Raw genomic sequence first — 23,501 nt, 5'->3', positions numbered from 1 at the left:
ACGAACATACTAACATTTCTGGAATGTTTGCTCATAACTTTGGGAGAGCCTTGCCAGAACTTTAGCTAGCTCTGAGTTAGCCGAGTCACCTTTGCATCCCTCACGTGGAATTCCGGATATCACTGATTGCTGTTGACATGACTGCATTTCACGTGCAGTGTGACCGCATCCGAAATGTCAAAACGTTACTCATATTAACTTTGTTGTTGTATAAATGGAACAGATGAACAACATGTGATACATTTCTTATATAGCCTAATCATAATAATGCAATGCAGTAATACCTGACTGTGTTTTTCTATTGATTTTAACTGGTTTATAATACCCATCTGGCAGCTTACATAACAAAGTTCTACATATGCTGTGTCAAATCATCAACCAATAATGAACCTTGTATACAGTCACCTCTGCCCTAAATATTGTGGGACTCTGTATAAAATCAGACCACGGTTCAACCCAAGAGGCAATGAACTTTAACCATATTAAAGCAGCGTGACACATTATCAGTCCACTCCGATGACTGCCGTGGGTGAAAGCATGTGGGTGGTTTTATGTTTTTAGAGTGAGCGTTCAAGTAAAGTGTAAACCATAAAGTCGTTTATAAATAAATCTGGCAGTCTGTGTTTTGATGCTTTGGTACAGTTTGAAGAGCCTAGATGCCCTACTTACATGCCCAAATTCACAGTTTCCTCACTTTGGTACATCTGTGATGTAGACAGACATATGCTCTGTTAGAGACAGTCATCCTGGCTAATAATAAAAGCTTGAATATTATGCAGTAAACGTAAATGTATCTTGTATAAGCCAAAATGAATTGGAGATACAGTAATACCATGGTACTTTAACTTAATGGTTTACATGTACCATAGTGTTTATACAAAGTAATTCAAAGAATACCATTGTATGGTACATGTCCAGAAAGCATAGTATTGCCAGAGTACAAGTCCACAAAACATAGTAGTACAATTCCAGCTAAAAGGGAATGGGTTTTTTTCTGAAACATTTTAGTCGGATGATTGTCTAACATTTTTTACATTTTAGTTTTAGTTTAACATTTCATTTTGGAATGCTTAGCATTTTCATACCGTAATGGGAACATTATCAAAACATTCTTAGAACATATTTTTCTTAGCTGGGATTGTACATTTCTGGTACTTTAATTATGGTTGTGCATAGACAGTCTCAGGTGAACATTAACCAAATAATGGTTTGTTATTAATGTTATAGCCTACTCATCTTCTTGGTAACTACTCCATCTGGCTATTTATAATGAGACTATAATTTAGCAGACTGCTAGATAAACAGTCATTATCTTAGCAATTTGCCTTCTAGTCTGGATGAGATTTCAAACAGAAAAGAACTTGGTAAGGAATGTGGGTCAAAGTTCTTCCAAACAATGTCTGTATCAAACAGACTCATCTGAAGTTTATCAGCAGGGATTTAGATTATGTCATGCTCGCAGCTGTTCAGGCGGCACATTGATGATTAAAGGGAAAAAAAATCTACAACATATTAATTTCGTTTTCTCAAATTGTGTTGACTGCATCAAGTCGGTTTTCCACCGTTGGGCCTAATGGTTCTAAGAACGGCAAGGAATGGTTCCGGTTATATTTCCACTTGAACCTGGCACGACACGATTACAAACCGTTTAACCGGCCAAGTGTGCTTAATAAAATAACTGATCGTTCGTCTGTTTCTCATAACGTCTTGTGTTACTAAGGCAACGAGGGACACATTTGTATTACATTTGAAAGAGCTCTGTTATCAGCCCCACAGTGGAAAATGAAATTCAACTTTAAGACTAAACTAAGTAGACTAGACATCTGAGATCTTACACTTTGCTCGAAGTTCCCCTATGTTATTCCATTTGGTCAGAGTTCGAGCCTATTGATTTGTTTTATGTAAGGAGATTGTTGGTCACTATATGTTATGTTATATTTAGACAAATCATTGACACGGTCGGTCCTGGCCTATTATTGGTCATCAACAAATGCTTAGGCCTACTGGCTCCTTCCCTAACTGCCTGAAATATGCTGTGGTGTCACCATATCTAAAAAAATATTTTTCAATTTCAATTCAAATTGGTTTCAATTACAATCTTATTTGACTGAAAATTCTATCCATGATATGTTTCAATCTGGTTTTAAAGCATTACACAGTACTGAATCAGCTCTTTTAAGAGTCGATTACTGACTCTGGGAAATCTATGGCTTTAGTCCAATTAGTTCTACATTTGATTTGGTCAACCATGAGGTCCTGTTGACATATTTGGAGATATCAGTGGGACTTCGTGGCACGGTACAACAGTCGATCCAATTTGACTAACAGGTGGTTCACTGTTCGTATATGGTCATCACTCGTCCTCTAGTTAGTATATCTCTTAATTGTGGAGTCCCACAGGGATCAATCCTCGGGCCGTTGTTGTTTTCCCTTTATATGCTCCTTTCACCTAAACGCTATTTAAGTTAAAAACTTAACTTAAATCATTTTAAATGAAACAATATAATACTTTGACTTCCTGAAGTGGGTAAACAAAAAAAAAAAATCAAATAAAAATGGACCTGCAATGTCTGCTTCATACTCACGGCAAGTGCCATGTATAATTATATATTTAATATAATATATAAATGATATTAATTATTATTATTGATATTACACTTTGAGTACAAAAGGCTATAATTAAATAACCATATTACTAACATATTAATTTACGACTAAATTCCATAATTTATTTAAGACCACAAATGCACTTATAATCCATACAAGTACGTGTTCATATATTTATTCTACATTGACATATGTCTTATATTAAAATCTTATTGCTGCACATGTTAAATACACAATCCTTTTATAAATATTTATAAGGAAAGACATCTTCATGGACAAAATATGTATGTTGTGCTACAGGTTATGTGATGCATGTTGGTACAGTTACTCAAGACACTTAAAACAGTGACACATGCTATTTAGTAACAGGATGGACGGAAAGCATTTTTACAGTCCGCAGGAGCAGTTGCGGCCCCAAAGCACTGACAGATAGATGCGCAGTATAAAGCAGCACCGTAATAAAAACAGACAAAAGGTCAATGTACAACACATGGCTGGGCGTTTTCATAGGAACGATATTTCAATAACTAACGTCTAATAACATTCCTCATTGAAAATCCTTATGTACAATTATATTCGGGCACTGTTTATAAAGAGCTTCCGCAAACAATTGCTGCCATCGCAATGGCATACATACATCCAAACTGGGTCGAACTATTCCTGTCATTTTCACACAAATAATAACAGCTCCTGTTTTTTTCTCTCTCATTTTTTATATAATTTAAGGAGCTGTTGGTAGGATTTCAATGTGCCATCATATAAAGAGCCATTTGAGCCTGAAGTAAAGTCCAAGCAAGCATATTTTAGTTTAGACAAACAGTAGCTTAAGTCATTTTCCCTTTCACAGAATCCTTGAAGCCACGTCTGTCTGGTCCAAGAAAACACACTTTGAACTTATTATAGGGCACAGGTTTGGTGCCTTCAACTATAAACAGTGCATGCGGTACATTCTTGTGAAAATTAAAACTTCGATATGATACAATCTTTTCTTGGCTTAAAAAACACAAACTAACAGGAAAAACAAACAAAAAAATATCAGAAGTGGGGTTTGTCCCTGAGGGCTACAAAGCTATTTAAGATACATAAAAGAAACATCAAGTTAGTGAAGAATTGGAAATGTGCCCTCTATAAATACATGGAGACAAGTCTGTACTTCAACTGGCCTTACGCACAATTTATTGATACTATAAAGACAATAATAGCTAAATCTTCCTTTCTTAACACTTGGGAAGGACTGAACTGATAAGGCATTGACTTATGGTAATCAATGAATTAAACCTTCATGTTTACATAAGAATGTAAATCTTATACTTTACTATCCTATACATTACAACTGCACATATGCCCTCCAACATTCATAACTACAACCATTTCTACAGTAGTGCAGTTTCTCATCAAAAAACAACGGTCTCATCAAAAATGTCTGGGAATTTTGCATAAAGAACATGACCTTTTTTGGATTAATTTCAATATGGCAATTAAGCAAATTCATTCTCAGTGGCCTTCAGTCTTAAAACCAAAATGGCCAAAAATATTTCAAATATTTCTACCCCTAGAAGTACCCAGAGATTAGGCAATGCTAATCTTTCAATAAAAAATAAGTAAACAAACAAATAAAGATTCTCAGTTTTTTACAATTTTGATATTTTAAATATTATATATATATATATATATATATATTTTTTTTTATCTAAAAATGACTTCTAAGCAAGCATTTCATGCTTATAAAATAAATAAATACAATTGCACTGGCATTTCTATTATAATCTTACAAACTCCTAATGCTACCGTAATGTGACAAAGATCTTTTTTTGTAAAAGCAAAAATTACATTTAAATTGTAATGTGAATTTGCAAAGTAATATTCTAAGTATAAATCATTGTACTGTTTTTTACTGGATTACGGTAATGAGAATGGGATTTATTTTGCATGAAAATGTGTGTGTGTGTTAGTAAATAATCGTAGTAATCTTAGTAAATTAGGCTTCATTTTCTTTATGCAAACATAATATATTCTCCTTTTTTTGTTTGTTTTTTAATTATTATTCTGATTTAGCGGTGAAATTTGACCTGGACATTTCTGTGACATTGTCCCAGTAAGTTTCAATAGGCTATTAATCATGTCTTTTGGACACTCTCACCCTAATGTCGAGTAATATCACCTAATGAGTGATTCAGAGATTTAAAAATACATAATTAAGACTCATACACAGACATGCAAGTCACATATGAATGCAATTAAGAAACAAATAAGTGCACCAATGGATGGACGGATGGAACATGTGCAAGGTCTGTTCCATGAATGCAAATAAAAGAGATGGTCTTTAAAATACTACAATAACGAAATAAATAAATGAACTGACTGAAAAAACAACCCTGGCCTTCAAGTGAACCTGTGCCCTTCATTTTGGAAATGTATACTGTTTTTCTTTTTTGCTAATGGCTGTAGACTGAGGTAATGGAAAGGGAGGGTCAGTGGAGATCATTTAGGCCGCTGCCGTTCTCAAACACGGCCTTGGTGAACTGCTGAAAAACTCGGTCCATGTAAGTGCTCTGCCGTGGCCACAGACCCTCAAGGAAGCCAATATGGCCGCCGTGACATGTGATGAGGAGGGCCACATTGGGGTTCTGCTTCACGGCATCTACTGGAATGGCTGAAGAAGAACACGGATGGGATAAAGTTATGACCTTTTCAACTGGCTGATTTGTTCACTTCAGCCCCAAACTTATTGTCACAACCATGCAGACTTTCTTAAAAAATACACACACACACTTTATAACGGGCTAAAATCTCTCAAGCAACCCTAATAAATCTGGTGGACTCACCATGATTGGGGGAAAAGACGTCGTCAGCTGCGTTGAGGCACAGCATTGGCACCTGCACAGACTTGATGTTGTGAATAGGACTAGCGTCTCGATAGTAGTCTTCATTGGATGGATAACCGAACATGATGGAGGTGAAACGTTCATCGAACTCTCGGATTGTTTTAGCCTGTGAAATGCATGATTGAAGTGAGATCGATACTATTACATTAACAATATGTAACATGGAAACGTGAAACAATATTGTGTAAGATCAGAATGAATGACTCGCCTTCATCACATGGTCTATATCATATTTTTTTTCAAGAATGGTTCTGTGACTGCAAAAAAAGAAGAGAGGAAAATGTCACAATTAGTTTTAGGATAATCTCCATATAACAAGTATTCAAAACTCTCATTTTATAATTAAAACTTCTACTTCTCTAAACATTTAGTCTGCTTAAATACTTTCCTGACTTCTCTAAACATTTAGTCTGCTTAAAGCTTTCCTGTAGCTCAAACGGTAGAGCGATGGCGCTTGCAACGCCAAGGTCATGGGTTTGATTCCCAGAGAAACTGATAAGAATGTAAATGTGTACCATGCAATGTAAGTCGCTTTGGATAAATGTTAAATGCCTCACTTTTCTTACATCATTTAGATCTGCCTTCATTTTTGAGTGCAACTCCCACATCTCAAAATCCAATCTCAATGTCAATGTTTCACAAATTTTTACGAATTCTTAAAAATACCCCAAAAAATACCAAAACCGTGTCAAACCGTATATACTATGCAGCAACAAATTGTATGCTATATTGTTGTCATCACATTGCAAGATTAATTCTGCAAGTGGAGTTCAGTTGTCATCCCTTACAATAGTTATTTTGCATTTTAATTGAATTTATGTAGAAATGTGTGGCTGATTGTTGGTTGATCAGTAATACTGCAAATGGCAGGTCGAGTCGAGGGCATTGCATTGTGGGATAGTGTACCCAGCGCAGTGTGCTTTGTTGCAAATGTAGAGGGTAAAAAATTTGCATATTATGCACAGTATACTGAATACTACAGAAATAGTATGAGTAGTATGATATTCTGTTTCAGTCAGAGAGTAGCCAATTGTCAATTACCAAAGGCCTTGGGCTTGGAGGCGGGGCCTCCATAACCATAACATCCCTGGTCCACCAATCAAGACGGCAGCAAAACAATAGGCTCTTTATACATAGATAGTATTGTCACTTACCTGTAGTGAAACCAATTAAATGGATAGTTCACAGTAGCCATTGACTTTTACAGTATTTCTTTTTTCCTACTATGGATGTCAATGGCGCCCATCAACTGTCTGGTTACCAACATTCTTCAAAATATCTTATTTTGCGTTCAACAGCAGAAAGAAACTCATACAGGTTTGGAAAAACTTGAGGGTGAGTAAATGATGACAGAATTTTTGGGTGAACTATCCCTTAATGTCACTGTTTCAAAGTGTTTCCCACCCTCTGATTATATGAAGACATAGGGTATGATGAACAAATTCAGTAGTATCAAACGCCATCACTGTACCATGGTAGCACCATGGCACTTTTTTTGTTTTGCTGATAAGCCGATTAAGAGTTAATTAAAGTAGAATAAGCCTCATATGTGCAAAGTGTTCATTTCATTCCTAAGTCCTGTTCTGAAACTCTGTGTACTTCAGCAAAATACGTCACAAATATCACTTTAATCTTATTTGGCACATTTGGTAGCATTCAAAAAGAGATCAGAACTAAAAAGGGGGGCAATCGGGGACAACGTCCTCTGCGACGGCACCACACACACACACACACACACGCTAGACTACGTTAAATTAAGCCGGGCTTATCCCCCTCTGACCCCACTGACCGGTCCACGGATGCCTGCAGGCAGCTGGTAAGGTAGGAGTTGAAGAGGAAGCGGTCCAGGGGCTTCTCCAGTGAAGCCGTGCACTCGAACACATCCCAGCCCGCCGAAAAAACCACCACACCCTTCAGACGCACATCAGAGCCTTTCCGACCCACGTAGTTCGCCAGCATCATCCTGTCGGGTGTCAAGATATGAGATTTCAGAGACATGAAAACAGCACAGCAGCTAAAACATGCTCATGCAATCATGAGTCGTAACGTATCCAGGAACGCGCGCAGACACACACACACACACACACACAGACATGTTGTGTTTCATGTTGTATGGGGTCATTCCATTCACATCATGATTTTTATTCCGTACATACTATATTCCATCCCCTAAACAGAAAACTTTCTGCATTTTTACATTATCAATAAACATAATTTAGTATGATTTATAAGCTGTTTTCCTCATGGGGTCCACATTTTGTTATTTTTTCCCCACAGCGTAGGGTTTACCAGCACCACCACTAAACACCCCCCCCCCCACACACACACACACCTCCGCACCCACACGGTGAACGTGATTTCACCAAGTACAACATGTTCCTTAAACAACATTCCAATCAACCAATCAGATTTGAGAGGAAAGTTTTCAGGTTATGTGCTTCTACATCAGTGTTATTCACATTTCCTTCTGATTTTATGGGTAAGATATGGGTAGGGTTAGGTTTAAAGGTAAGGAAATGGTTATGACTAAATATAAGGACAGGAATGTTGTTTCAGGATCAACAAAATATCTTACTTGGCAAAATTACTGTGACCCCCCAGACACACACACACACACATATATATATATATATATATATATATACAGCTGCTACATTTTTGGGCATAAGCTGTGTGAAGCTGACCTTTTTCTTTCTGTAAGACGGAGAGGATTAGAGCAGTATACTGCTGACTCAACTTTTACTTAGAACTCTAGGGTGAAATGAAGCTGTGGAGGAGTCTGGGAGCTGAAATTTCATCTGCATCACATGACGGGGGAAATAAATACATGAACAAATCATGAAGCGGGAACACTTTATAATATAAGTTAGGAATTTGTATTATTATATAATGCTTATTATTGAAACAGCAATATTTCAGTTGTGTATGTTGTTGTTTTCCTTCTTGCATATTTGCATGACATTATTGAACAACATTAGTTCTGTCCTAAAAAAAAATTTTGTTTAATAGTTCAGGGATATAGAAATAATGCTCAAAATAAATCAAAGAAACAACAAACATTACATAAGAAAAATAGGGAAAATGTAATTTATTGTGAGTGTACCATGTTTTTCACAAAAATATTAAGCAGCACAGCTGTTTTTAACATTGATAATAATAAGAAATGTTTCTTGAGAACCAAATCTGCATGGTTTACACAACAACGTTTTCAACTGAAAACAGAAAACTTTTTATGCGCTTTGATCGTTCATTTACAGGATAATTGCGATTTCGGTGCCTAAAAACGCAAATGTTTGAAAACGGTTTAAAAATGCTAGTTTCTGAAACCGATACCGTTATCGTCTCAGTGTAAACTACAAAAACACGAATGTGTGAAAACGGTGACGTCGTGCGCATGCGTATTACGTGCTCAGTCTATAGGCGCGTAGTGTTTCTTTACAAAGTGACATCGCCAACTACTGGCCTGGCAGCAGAATACAGCATTTTTAGTCATTTTCACAGATCAGTGTGAACTGGGATCCTTTTGACAATGTTGCCGTCTGTAAAAGGAAAACCTTTTCCGTTTGTAGTACATTGTAGTTATGTAAATGTATACTTAGTGTCACGGTGAGGCAGGCGAGGAAGAGGACATGCGAATCTAAGGCGCCGTTTACACAACACCATCTTCAGCTCAAAACGGAAAACTTTTTATGTATTTCGGCCGTTCATTTGAACAAATTTGTGAAAACAGTGACTTTATGCACGTGTATTATGTGTTCAGTCTATAAAGCGCATAGTTTTTCTTTAGAAAGTGACATCGCCAACTACTGGCCTGGCGTGAACAATGCAGCGTTTTTAGTCGTTTTTGGGGTCATTTTGACAATGTTGTCATCTGTAAGCAAAAATAGCAAAGGAAAACCATTTTTAGTACATTGTTGTCGTGTAACTTACCTTAATTGCAGCAGTTTTACTTTATTTAACAAAACAAAAATGAAAATTCGACAAACAAGATACAACAGGGGAGTATAAACGCAACCGTTTTGCATTCCAACACAAAGACAATACTTCACACTGAGCTAAGGAAACTGAGGGCATTAAATACAAAGAAGACTAAAACAAGACATGATAATCATAAGGTGATGATAATCAGTTATTATCTAAACAAACTGGACAATTAGAATGATTTCTGAAGGATCATGTGACACAGAAGACTGGAGTAATGATGCTGAAAATTCAGCTTTGCCATCATAGGAATAAATTACATTTTAAAATGTATCAAAAAGGAATATATACAGGAATAAATACAGTTATTTTAATATCAAAATATTACTGTTTTTACTGTATGTTTGATCAAATAAATGCAGTCGTGGTCAGCATAAGAGACCCCAGACTTGTAAATGGTACTGTATTTCACATAGGCAACTGCATGCTAACTTTCTATTTAATTACAGGCACTATACAGCTTGTATCAGTGGAAAAATAGAGCTAGAGTGTCCTGGTGTGCGTGATCATAGTAGCTGTGATCAATTCCCATTATAAGGGCAGGATACACCCCAGAGAGAGAGTATGTGTGTGTGTCTGTGTGTTAAACTCACCCGCCCATAGAAACCCCAGCCGCCATGAGTGGAGCTTTGTCAATGGTCCGCTGGACATGCTCAATGACCATCTCCAGATCCTCTGTGTTGGCTGCACAATAAGTCCTAGGCGTCTAGAGTACAGTGGACAAAAGTTATAAGACCCATAATAGAGAGCGTTTATCTTTAAGCATAGACACACACAAACACCAAAGCTCATATAATCTATATTTATGCTTATGGAATCTTACAACCTCAATGCATTAATGTGGGTAACATGATCTCAATATATTAAAATATATATACTCATAATTCATTTTTCCAATTTTAATAACATATTATTGTAATTGAAAAGCATCTGCTGAAATTTCAGAAAACAGTTTGATATTTTTATTTAAACTAATTAAAAACAGAATATGCTATACTATAGCATAAAATACATATGTTTGGTTTGTTTTATGCCAAATAACTCATTTTGTATTGAGTGCACTCAATGACAAATCAATTTTCATTAAGATAATATAAGGTATGGTGAAATTTGAAGTATCATTAAAGCATATTAATGAGATTTACTGATTGTGTATTGTGATGTGTTGATAGTCTCTGACTAATCATATTTTAATTGAATACAAAAACACTTTTATTGCACCTTAAGTGCGACTCATGGAAAATACTACTTAAAATTGTGTATTTTTTTAACCAGTATTTTTTCTAAATAATAAAAAAAACATATTTGTAGGTTGTCCTTCAATATTATTTCCACGGGACAACGTCCATCTGCAAAGGATTTTATGAACGCATTCCCAACACGTTTCAAGGATTTTAAGCCTCATTTAATTGCAAACACACACGGAAAAACATTATCATCTGAATTTCAACGAGTTACATGAGTCAAAGGAAAGGAGCTGATAAAACTGATTTTATCAGGGGTCTAGTTTACGGGATGTGATTGCACAACAAATATAACTTTAATTTAAATGACTCATACTTCATATTCATGGTGACAGCAATGTGTGTAACCTGTGCCAAAGCTTAACATTACATAAGTTTTGGGATATATTGAACAAGGCAAGATGAAACAGAACATAGAGGAGATAAAAAATATTATTCTTACCAATAACTTTTCACCCGATACACCTCTGTTATTGAACACCACACATCTGAAATACACAAGTAACGATTCATGAAAAGAGTCCCGTCATGTTTGACGGGAAACACGGGACAACGAAACAGAACAGAACATGTCTGTTACAGTCCTAAACTGAAATAAAAATAAAAGCTAAATAGAAACATTAGGGGGAAAATGGAAAAAAACACATAACAATTGACATAGTCAATTTTAAACCAATTAATTAAAAGGAAAATGTAAAATATAAAAGTAAAAGGTAATTCAAAATACTGATAAATACAATAATACTATATTAATTATTATATTAAATATATTAATTATTAATTCATTAATTATTCAAACTAATGGAAAGAAAACATCCAAAATACACTTTTAAGTGTTGCTTTTATTGCATTTTATTATTTGAGTATGTTGACTTCAATTACAATACATATCTTTAAAGGCCGGTGTCTGGCTGTTGACAGTATTTGCAGTTTTTTAAATGATAAAAATATTAATTAAAAAAAAAACCCTTAGTAAAAACCTTTAACTCTAATGTGTCAACAAAATGAAACCAAAATTTCAAACCTGGCTTAATCCAGGTTTCAGATTTCTGTTCTGGAAATGTATGCAAATTAGTGCATATTTACAGTTTTTCTCAATCAATCTGACACATTTCTCCAAATTAATGTAGTTGCTCTCAAAACAATCAAGACAGCAAACTAAACACACTCTTATGTTGGCAAAACAGTTCAGCATTTACTGCATAATGAAGCATTGCATTTTATTAATGCATTAATCAAAAACAAATACTAACATCAAAAATACAAGTGTATTCTCTGTTGATTTTATAAACTCAGCTGTAGATACACAAATACATGAATGAAAATACATGTTTTCTTCATGTTGCTTAAAGTTCTTTAATGACGAGTTCTGTTGTATAACAATGAGTTTTAGCGACTAAACTTCTCCACGGGCCTTTTCCATCGCTTGAAGAAGACTTACTTGGTTGTAAGGGTTGCGATTATATACTTTCAATCTCCAGGAGGAGAATATGCTGGAAGGAACACTATCCTGAAATGTGAGGATGTGATGCTCAAACTTGCACCAGTGCTGAATGGCTCGTTTTGACTACAACACGATTTTTCCGGGCTTTATGAAGTCATAATGTTCCTCATTTAAATAATTCCCGCCCACGGAATACGCAGAAAAGCGGACGAGGCCTGGATGAGCTGCTGCTATGTCAAAGAGACTGTCAATCTCATTTGTTTGACCTTCCTAAGGCTGATGAATGGGTCAAAATTTATTTTAAACATGGTTCCTGAACATTAGAATCCCGAGGTTTATCTGTGCGCTGCACATTTTACGAAGAACAGCTTCCAGAACCACGATGCATCGAAACCGGAACTAAACAATGCGTTCAGGACAGACTGGGAGAGAGGAGCTGTAATAATGTAAAATATGTGAAAAATAATGTGTTTTTTGAACAATCAAGCATGAAAGCATATTCTAGTACACCCCAAAAAACAAAATCAAGACTTCATAAAAGGGCATAATAGGACCCCTTTAAACAGGGTTTTGTTGTGTTTGGTGCACAAATGAATATGATTTTTGTAAAACCAATAAAAAGAGCTGCAATTGTTTTTTCCTTAAAGTTTTGGTTGGCTGTATGAACTACTGTGAAAACATTTGAGAATTTTGTGCACAGTGTTTTGAGAAAATTATGATTTGTAATTTCCATGAAATGAAGGAAAATGGACAACCTGTTTAGGACAATTACAAAGTGTTCAGATCACTGTGTTAACCGTTTTGAGAACAGTGACCTGAGTTTGGAGAAATGTGTCAAATCCATTGAGAAAAACTGTAATTAGATAATGCACAAAATTGCATATTTAAATATAACATTTCAGAAAAAATGTAATACAAAAATAGTGGCAATTCTTGTAATCAATCAACTGAGGAAGTATGGTGATATCTATTCATTAAACCCAACATCCATCAGTCAGCGCACAAATAACTTCTTGAAATTTTAAGAGGTTAAAATGGAAAGCTTAGATGTTCTGCTGCTAAACTAGTTTCCATCTACTATCATACGTCACTGCTAACGTCTTAGTGTGCCTTTAGCGGACGGTGGGCCTTTTTTCGCTGCGGCATGGAACGTTGATTAAGCTAAACTGCAAAAATGGACAAAGCTGCAGTTCATTAAGCAGAGAACACAGGCCAAAGAAAGATGCTGAGTGAGCTGCTGTAGCCCCCACGACCTTACGCCTCTCCAGACAGATGCCCAAAAGAGAGAAAGTGCCCGCCTCTGCATCCCTGAATGGTTTAATACAGAGCTCAGCTCTTTGTCAACACACTCGCTGTCTGTCTACATAGAGTGGCAACTTCAGAAGTAGAAGTAACAAAGATGTTACAGGGGTACTGCAAAGCATGCATAATGCATTGATCTACATCGCAGCTACACGTGTTCTAGCACAGGTGTGCCGTAAAGCTTACAAAAGCATCGAATTGAATCTTACTATACAAAATGTGCACAGCAAATGGAAATTATGTTGCTTTTGAAGCGCACTACAGGTGCAGTAAGAATTCAAGTTCAATGTGGAGGAGAATGCAATTGTGTGTTAACAAAAATGGCAAATTCTGATGGGATTACTCAAGTAAGCTGCTGTAAAATAGTCACTAATACAAGCACACCTGTGACCGCGCATCAGTTAAATTCTATATTAATGTGCTTTAAAGAATTTAAAATTCACAAAAATGTATGAAAAAGGATGCAAAAACACCATAAGGGGCAGTTCAGGCAAAACACGTTTTTGCTGTTAAAAATGCGAGACTCAGGTCAGTGGAATGAAGAAAAAAAATGCGAGGTCTGTTTTTTAGAGTTGATCTTCTTTTATCTTGAGCGGCGTGTTTTTAGAATGCGGCATCATGTGCGAGAGACGCAACAAAAGACGCAAGTGCAACTGCTAAAGAAGAATGTCTAGCATGTGTTTACATTGAATAACAATGGAAAAGAAGCGCAGTGGAATTTAAAAACTTCTTTGTCAACGGCCCATAATCATAAACTTGTTCAACTGGTTATGCTTAATATGCCGGCAATGCTTGTGGTCATGTAAACGCATTATACCGCTTTCCTTTAATGGTCATAAACAGCTTAAAGCTGCTTTATGTAGCTTTTTCACTATACTTAAGCATAAAAATACCATAATAATGTTAGCAGATATTAAGGAAACATGCTGAGTTCACATACTCGTTTCTCTGAAAAACACTTCTACAGACAGTTATTTTACTTTGAAATGTGCTTTCCGTGTTGGAATGTCTGTTTTTGTTTTGGTCTGTGTGATCTCGCCCACTGCCAATTCACCCAATAGTATTACGACATACCGGGATGCCAGTTGGCAGGAAACACAGCGTACGGCAGCCAGCAAACAAACTGGGTCAGAGATTGCAGATTCTACCCAACCTAAAAAGCCTCGGTATCCATCTAAAAATCTCTATGAACGAGAGCATATTAAAACGCAGATAAATCAACTCATCAACTCGTTCCTGTTGCGTGTCCTAAAACTGGCAACCACCAGCGTCGAGTCTGAGGAGGGGGCAGGGGAACAACGATCTCCGATATTTTGAATTTGGACTGATGTACCTATTTCGACCACTAGCTTTCATTCTTACAGACAGCACCTTTAAGCATAAACTGATCGACACTGCTAGATGTTTGTGTCAGGGTCTCTTTCGATTAGAATTACAACATCATTTTCTACTATATAGCGGCCCTCCAGTGTGTTCATGTTTTTACTCGCGGACGTCCGACCTTGAGGGACTGAACAGAAGAAATTAATCGGAGAATACTTCCATGTCAAAGACCAATGGTAGTTCGAAGGTGTTTACCACGATGGATTCTGATTGGCTGTCATTGCTTTCATTGTTCATCTCTGAAAAGTGACTGCCGTTATCGTTATAGTTGCGGTGTGGACCCGTTATAGTAATTGTCCTTGGAGTGAACAGGCCTTAAATGAAAGGCTGTGAACTAGGCTGCTCACCTGTATCCCATATCCCGGCTCTGCTGTACCATATGTAGAATGTAGGATTCGCGGCTTGTGCCCGTCAGTCCCGGGAGCAGCAGCACAGTGGGTCGCGTGGACTGGTCCGGGTGGGACGTGCTGTCATCATTGTCAAACCAATCCAGAGAGATCTGGCCTCCATCTGGTGCTCTAATGAGCTCACTGCCGGACATAGAACAGAAAGAAGGAGCTTAATTTTGCCAGGGGAACATTCAGTGAAACTGTGGAGTTGTGTGTTAATACTAGCTTAAGTTCTGATAAATAGTACAAAGAAAGAAACTGTGACACAACTAACAAATGTACCATAATAAAGTACCACGGTTGTAGTCTGGCAATCCATATCGCACCACAGCGGCCCCTTAAGCCACTCTTAAAAATGTGCAGTATGAATGAAACTGGTTTGGATACAAAATAATGTGCTATTGTTCTTGTCAAATGCCTTTAAAACAGTTTGTGCTTTCATAATGCAAACAAATTTTAATTGTTGAAACATGTAAAATGTATCTGGGTTTTGAACATATAGAGTGATGGACATCCTGATCTTGAGATTTAAAAAAAATAAAAAATTCAAACTAATCTGTTCACTGCTGTTTGAGAGCATAATATATTTGATTTTTGTATAGTAAATTATATCAGTAAATATATATTCATAAATAATAATAAAAAAACTGCTGTAAATCATCAATTTCCAATATATTAGGCATTATGTGGTACAATCTGAGCAATGTGAATTTCTGAAACGGTTGTACATAAAACATAAAATATCATATTTTACACAATTATGAATATGTACTGCATAATTGTTAGATATTTGGAATTGAATTGGTGACCGGAGTTTGATATGGTCACTGTATTTATCAGGTCTAAAGCCAAAGTCAGTCTTCAGTCTGGCACTAGCCACATCCCACCTGTGCTATGAGCTGACATCACTCTCCATGCTGGACGCTAGTTTGCCTCCAACCTCTACATTAGCGCTTGGCTAATATTCAATGGCTCATGTTGTTGTCAGCATGAGCATCAGTTATTGAAAAACCCACATTGGTCAATTCCTAATATATATTTTCCATATATAATGGGTATATTGCTGGAACCTTTATGATACATTGCTTACGTGTTACAGCATTTGTAAGTGGCTTTGGATAAAGTTTTTTGTAATGAAACATTTGTAATGTCACAAAATATTTCTATTTCAAATAAAGTGCATTTGAACACAAAAAAGATTAAGCAGTACAACTGCTAATAATAAATGTTTCTTGAGCAGCAAATCAGAATATTAGAATGATTTCTGAAGGATCATGTGACACTGAAGACAGGAGTAATGATGCTGTAAATGTCTAGGTCCTGTCACATTGATTGGTCTTGTTCTTAGTTTGGTGACACTGACACTCATGTGTTTGTCTCGTGTTTGTGTGAGCGTACGGCTTTTGGGTTGTTCTCTGGGCCGTGCGCTCTTATGTCTGTGCCTTGCATGTTCGGGGCATGGTGTATGGATCCTGACACTTAGGCTTGGTTCAGTTTCGGTGTCAGGGTCCTGACATCCATTCTCCGTGCACTTCTGTTTGTCTTGTGTCCTGTGCACATGGTGGATGGGCATGTTTGTCTGCCATGTGCTCTTCTGTCCTGTGGGTTTGTGTCAGCACATGGCTTTTGTCGTGTTTGTTTGCCATGTGTGTCAGTCTTGCCTTGTGTGTGTGTGTGTGTGTGTGTGTGTGTGTGTGTGAGAGAGAGAGAGAGAGAGCACATGGCTTCTGTCATGTTTATTTTTGCCATGTGCATTTTGCTCTTCTGTCAGACTTTAGTCTTGGCCCCGCCCTCTTGTTTCATTTGCCCCACCTGCACTCCCTCGTTACAACAATTTTTCAATTAAAAACGTAAAACTTTTTATCCGTTTTGGTCGTTCATTTACACGACAATGGTGTTTTGGGTGCATGAAAACGCAAACTTTTGTCAAGTTTGTCAAGTCAAGCTGAACAAATCAACAAAAAACGCGAATCTCCGAAAACCATCATGTCATGATGTCATACACATGCGTATTACGTGTTCAGTCTATAGTTTCATCGCCAGAATATAGAGATTTTAGTCGTTTTCGCGGATCCGTGTGAATGGGGATCGTTTTGACAATGGTGTCGTCTGTACGCGGAAAACTCAAAGGAAAAACTTCTCCGTTTTAAAGGATATCGTTGTCGTGTAAACATACCCTTATTCTCCTTTTGTCCTGTGTCAGATGTCATCTATGTTCCTCGTGTGGAAGCCTTGCTCCAGTCCTGCTGCCCGCTGCCCATTGAGGAGGTTTAATTTGTGTTTTAGTTATTTTTGGATTAAATAAAGCCCTTCAAAGCTCTCTCCGCTCACAATTCTTGACCCCCAACTGACATAAAATTCAGCTTTGCCATCACAGGAATAAATTACATTTTTTTAAATATATTAAAATTGAAAAGAGTTTTAAATGTTAATAATATTTAACAATATTAACGTTTTACAGTATTTTCGATTAAATAAATGCAGCCTTGGTGAGCATAAGAGATTATTTCAAAAAACATTTTTAAAAATCTTACTGACCCCAAACTTTTGAACGGTAGTCTACATTACATTTTAAAATAATGACAGCAGAAGATGTACACAAATGTACTGATTTTAAACAAATACTTATTTGACAAAATATTTACTCGAAATTATTTAAAAATAAGTGTGTTCTATAAGCCTTCATAAACAGACAGTAGGTATATATTGTTAAATTCATGAATTAAATTGTTAAATTGTTCATGAATAATGTATTTACAGTGCATGGACTCTTATAGTGCCTTATCTGTTGTTTTATATGGTCTCATCTGCAGAGGCAGATTCCTCAGAGACACTGCGGAGAGAATCTATGTCAAAGGGCTCTCGTGTTGTCTTACAGCAGAGATGAGCCAGCTCTACGCTCAAACCAGCTTTCTCGGAGACGAGAGAAACACGTAAAGCTGGTATGTAATTTCAGAATGATCATTAAAAATGCACTCAGTCTGTCCACAGTCAGTGCCTTCAAGAACGACCCACACTCGAATGTGGGAAAGTTGTTTATAGACATGTAAATCCCACCTTTCAAAATGTCAGACAGTGAGAGACTAATCTGGCAAAGCGCTTCCCAATGACACCCTATTGACTTTCACTAATACGTCTGGAGAAGAATAAATATAGTGCTTACATCTTTCATATAGTAATTTCTAAATATCTTACTTTCTAATTAAATGGAATCCAACATTGAACTAAATTGAGCTGAATTAGGCACTAGGGCTGCACGATTTTTGTGGATATAAATTGTACAATTTGGCCAAAAATTTTGTGATTATATACATATATATTGTTATTTTATAATGATGATGATTATTATTTAATAAAATAATTAAATAAAAATAGGAAATGTTACTATAAATATAAATGAAGAATTGCAATACTAATATTTGTCTTAATTTATGTATTAATTATAAGCTGCAAGCGTGTAAACGAACACAGTGCCGCGCTTCACTCTGAAAAACAGTGCGTATATTTATTCAATTAAATTGCAGCCATTGCGATTTGATAATTGCACTAAGCCATATCATGATTTCAATTTTTTTTCAATTAATTGTTCAGCCCTAAATGAGACTTGTCGTATGTAGAGCTGCTTTACAGCTGAAATTGAGTTTGTTTCATAACTGAAGAATTTTGCAACATTAAAGCTGTTATTTTTTTTCTATTTGTATTACTGTGCAGCTGCTTTGAAACAATGAGTATTTTATAAAGCACTTTATAAATAAATGTGATGACTTTCGAAAGTACTTCAAAATAAGTGTGAGTTTTAACGTTTAACAAAGCCTTGCCTCATACACTTCTATAAGTGCTGTACTATAAACATAACTACTTTGCTTTAGTCAAAATTACTGTCTGGACAACAAAAAGGACATAATATGATTTTTTACATTCACAACTTTCTTTAGTGTGTAATGTTGCTGTTTAAGCATGAAAAAGGTCTGCAAAGTTACAGTCACGCCAAAGGGAGTTATTCTCTATATCAATGCGCACTGTTTCGCTGAAATGCCTTGATTGTAGACATTCAGGAATGTACACAGTATTCCTCATTAAATAATTCCCGCCCAATGCATATGCAAAAAGAAGAGGTGAGGCCTGTTTGAGTTGCGTTATTAATGTGTTGTTGTCACCATGTCCTAGAAATGCAGTTTTTCCACTGCGAATCAATATAGCAAAACTGACGCCATTGTTAGTGTTTCCACCTGAGAAGCTGAAACTCACGGTCATGGTAAGGGGCGTGTCATCTCCGCAAACACGCTCGAAGTGGTTGACCAATCACAACACACTGATCCAGCCGACCAATCAGAGCACATTACGCTTTTCGGAAGGAGGGGCTTCATTGAGACAGGAACTAAACAGAGCGTTACTGACAGAGTGGAAAGAGAGGTGCTGAAACAATGTAAAATAAGTGAACAATAATGTGTTTTTTGAACATTCAAGCATGAAAAACTATTCTAGTAGACCCTAAAAACTAAATCAAGACTTTGTAAAAGGGCATAATATGGCCCAGTTATAAACCCAGTTTCCTTTATTTAGACAATAAATCTGAATAGAATCCTCAAATATCTGACGGTGGCTATATCCCGTTTAGATCTATATTCCCAGGACATTCTGTTTCCAAAACAGAAGCTCCAATTTCACACCTGACTACATGGCACTGAAGCATGGCAGTGGTGTCAGCGGGCTTCAGCAGATGACATCACACACAAGAGCATTCAGTGTGTCCCAGCACACATCACACCCTCCTTGCTAATGGGAATGCGCAGCTGCTGGGACGGTCAAACTCAGATGCCCTTGACTTAAAACACCCTGTCCTCGATCATTCCATAAAACAGCAGGATCCGTAAGCAGATTTGCTCGCTCAAACACATGTGCGTCTCTCACGCCAGCCTCATATTGAGACGGAAGAAATGGATTAGCTATCGATTCCAATCCCGTTAAAAGCATTTCAGGTGACTCGAACAGAACACTGGGTGCTATTGTTTGTGCGAGCATGCATCTTCTCTGAGCTCTGAGCAGAAATGCACAGCGGCTGATTTATCCTCTTAATTGGTTCAATGAGCGACACACTGCAGCACTGAATCGGTTTTAACCGAATCAATAACTGATGGATTCTACCATACAATAAACATGCCGCCATCAAAAACACTGTTTCACCAACAAGCTGAGTTTAAGCCAAATCAATGCTCAACAAATCTCAGATGCTTCAATCAAAAAATGTATCTGTAAATCTAAAATGGAGAATCTCACTTTTAAGAAATATTTGGATTATATTTCACTCCAAAAATCAAAATATAAAAGTAAGAAATGGTTATACACTTTATTATAAGTTTAAGTACTGATTACTATCAATTAACTGTATTTATTTTAAGGTTAGGAATAGGGTTTGGTTAAAGGTTAGTTGCATGTAATTATGCATAATTTACTGTTAATATGTAATGTGTAATAAGAGAATTAGATTTTGTTTTACTTTACAGTTATTAGAAAGACATTTAATGTGAGTAATGAGAAAGTTATGTAGTTATTATATAGTTATGATAGTTATGTCATGAAATTCATTTCCACAAGCAAAAAAAAAATCTTAAAAGAGTGTACCTTGTAATTTTTTATGTTGTGTTGGTAGACATGGCAGCCATCTTGGACATTATTTGTAGTCAGACATGATACTTTTATTTCACAACTGATAGATGCATATAATAGGATGGTCACAGGGATAAAGCTAATAGTAATCAGTTGTCATGTGATCTAAATGTTTTAGGCTCCTAGGATGGCTGGAGTCTCATGTAAGTTTGCATTATATTAAAAGTACTATTAATTTACTCACTGAATGCACTGTAATGGTCATAAAAATTCTTTTCTTTACATCAAATAGAATTTCTTTTATCTTTTGATAATGGGGTGATATATGACCCTCTACGGTCATTTTATTTCAATAAAGTGCAACAAAAGCATGCTTATTACATGCAATCATCAGAACAGGAAGGTTGATATAAGCTGCTACGCTCTCTTTGTCTCTTTTTATATTGCTGCGTCCTCTGAACATAAGAGCTACTCTCCGACTGCATCAGACAATCAAGGAAATGAATGCAGAAAGAAGCTCTCTGATCATCTACCAAGGGCACTTGTATATGTAAAAGAAGGCAAAACACATCTTCAAGTGGAGTAACAGTGGCAACTTCAGCATAAATGTGAAATCTGCACTGATTTTGAATCACCAAAGTTCAGTGCAAATCTTCATTTCCTGCCTAAACCAGGACCTGGCACTGAAACACTTAAGAACCACTTCCACTGATATCAAGTCCACACATTACCAATAATTGTCCATTTCTTAGAACACGTCTATTGGCTTTGTAGAGTTAAACAGTCCTCCTGCCACATTCACAGCATGAAATACATGTGACTGTGAGGGAAATGTGCTCACTTTCTGTAGCTGACCCAGGGCTTCGCCGTCACGAAGGGTCTGAGCAGCGTTTGAACTCGACTCTCCCAGCACCAGAACGTGGGGTAGTACGTCTCCGAGACCACGGGGCATTGGTCTCTCAGGAACTGATGGAACTTTTTCCCTCCAGCTATCAGTATGGGTTTCTGCAAAACAAAGAGAAAAGGGATTGATTTTTTTATTATCTCGGAATTAAAAATAGTATACATTTAAAATATATAACTAATAATTACTTTTTTTTATCAAATTGATGATGCCTTTTTAGTATATGTATAATAACAATTATGGTTATAATCATATTATACAATACATATTTATATTACAATTTTATATTATAAGATAAATATAACAATATAATAATAGTATTTTTTATTAAGTATTATAAATGTTTTGGATTGTTTTATTATAAAATAAATATAATAAAGTTGTGACATATCCAAATAATACAAAAAATCTTAGATCAAACTCCATGACACTTTAGCACCTTAAAGGGACAGTTCCTCCAAAAGTGAAAATTCTGTCATCATTTACTCACCATCAAGTTGTTCCAAACCTGTATGAATTTCTTTCTTCTGCTGAACACAAAAGAAGATATTTTGAAGAATGTTGGTAATGTTAAATCAATCGAGCCATTGACTTCCATAGTATTTTTTCTTCCCTACTATGGATGTCAATGGGACCCATTAACTGTTTGGTTACCAACGTTCTTCCAAAATATCTTGTTTTGTGTTCAGCAGAACAATGGAAATTCATTCAGGTGTGGAACAACATGAGGGTGAGTAAATGATGACAGAATGTTGTATTATTTCTGGGTGAACTATCCCTTTAAGAACCAAGCGACTTAGTTTTTGAATAGTTTGCAAAATAATTTGACGTTATATATTTATGTGTACAAGCTTTGATTAGAGAACTGAACTCGCTGAACAATTGACATTTTTGTCCTTCTAAACATTAGATCGTCCATCATTATTTAATATGTAATAATAGTTTATCAGTGTTTTTGAAAATTACAACACTAGTAGATTGCATTATTGTAACATAATATGCAACATGACTGCCTCAAAACTTATTTCCCTATTGGCTATTGCAAAAATAGGGAAGGATGTTCTTATGGCAATTTTCCTCCCTGTACATATGTTTCAAAATGCGAGAGAGTGAACATGAGTTCTCCTGACAGATTAAAGATTAATACATATTTGGAGGCGCATTATGGCATGAATATGCGCTATGCACACGTATAGGATTTCATGCGGATTGAGTGCAGAGAATTCTGACAGTGACAGGACTATGATGTAACAGCCCATTGCATTATGACATCATTAGCCGGCAGTTCTCGTGCACTGACTGACCCTGTCGACAGCTGCAAATATACACCGCTGCAAATATGACCCAATCACGTGCACGAGCATCCGGATCACGCCAGTCATTTGTAAATGAATGTGAACGGTACCGACTCCGATGTGCAGTCACCTTACCTTGGCCACAGAGATCAGGTAGTAGCAGGCATAAGCGGCGCTGAATCCGAGCACTAATGATAGTCCAACCCCAGAGCCGAATAGCTCGACTTTAACTTGGTTTTTAAGGTAAAGTGAAAGGTCACTCGAAAATAAATTAAAATTAAGCTCCGGTGAGATCATTGCCCTATAAACCCCACGGGTCCGGCTAACGTTATTGAGACGCTTGGGCTGCTGCTGGATGAGGATGCGCGTCCAAACACAAAGGTGAACGGAGACAGGACTTCAGACTGGGAGATGGGTGGCGCTCCGTGAAGCGAGTCAGTGCTGCTACCCAGAGAAATGC

The 23,501-nt window shown here is 36.6% G+C and overlaps 1 protein-coding gene across 1 annotated transcript; it reads right to left on the bottom strand.

Annotated features, from left to right (window-relative positions):
- Positions 1 to 5,029: 5,029 nt before the first annotated feature.
- On the bottom strand, positions 5,030 to 23,501 carry abhd3 (abhydrolase domain containing 3, phospholipase). The gene is made up of 9 exons (XM_079875683.1): positions 23,177 to 23,501; positions 21,684 to 21,847; positions 15,194 to 15,376; positions 11,160 to 11,205; positions 10,067 to 10,179; positions 7,282 to 7,455; positions 5,701 to 5,749; positions 5,433 to 5,598; positions 5,030 to 5,260 (listed from the first exon to the last, which is right to left on the bottom strand). Exons 1-9 carry the CDS (start codon positions 23,336 to 23,338, stop codon positions 5,079 to 5,081), a joined length of 1,239 nt encoding a protein of 412 aa, XP_079731809.1. The 5' UTR covers positions 23,339 to 23,501; the 3' UTR covers positions 5,030 to 5,078.

This window comes from Squalius cephalus (assembly GCF_949319135.1).
Source record: "Squalius cephalus genome assembly, chromosome: 7".
Classification (NCBI taxonomy): Eukaryota; Metazoa; Chordata; class Actinopteri; order Cypriniformes; family Leuciscidae; genus Squalius; species Squalius cephalus.
The sequence above is the reverse complement of the archived record's forward strand: the minus strand, read 5'-3'. Positions and strand labels throughout refer to the sequence as shown.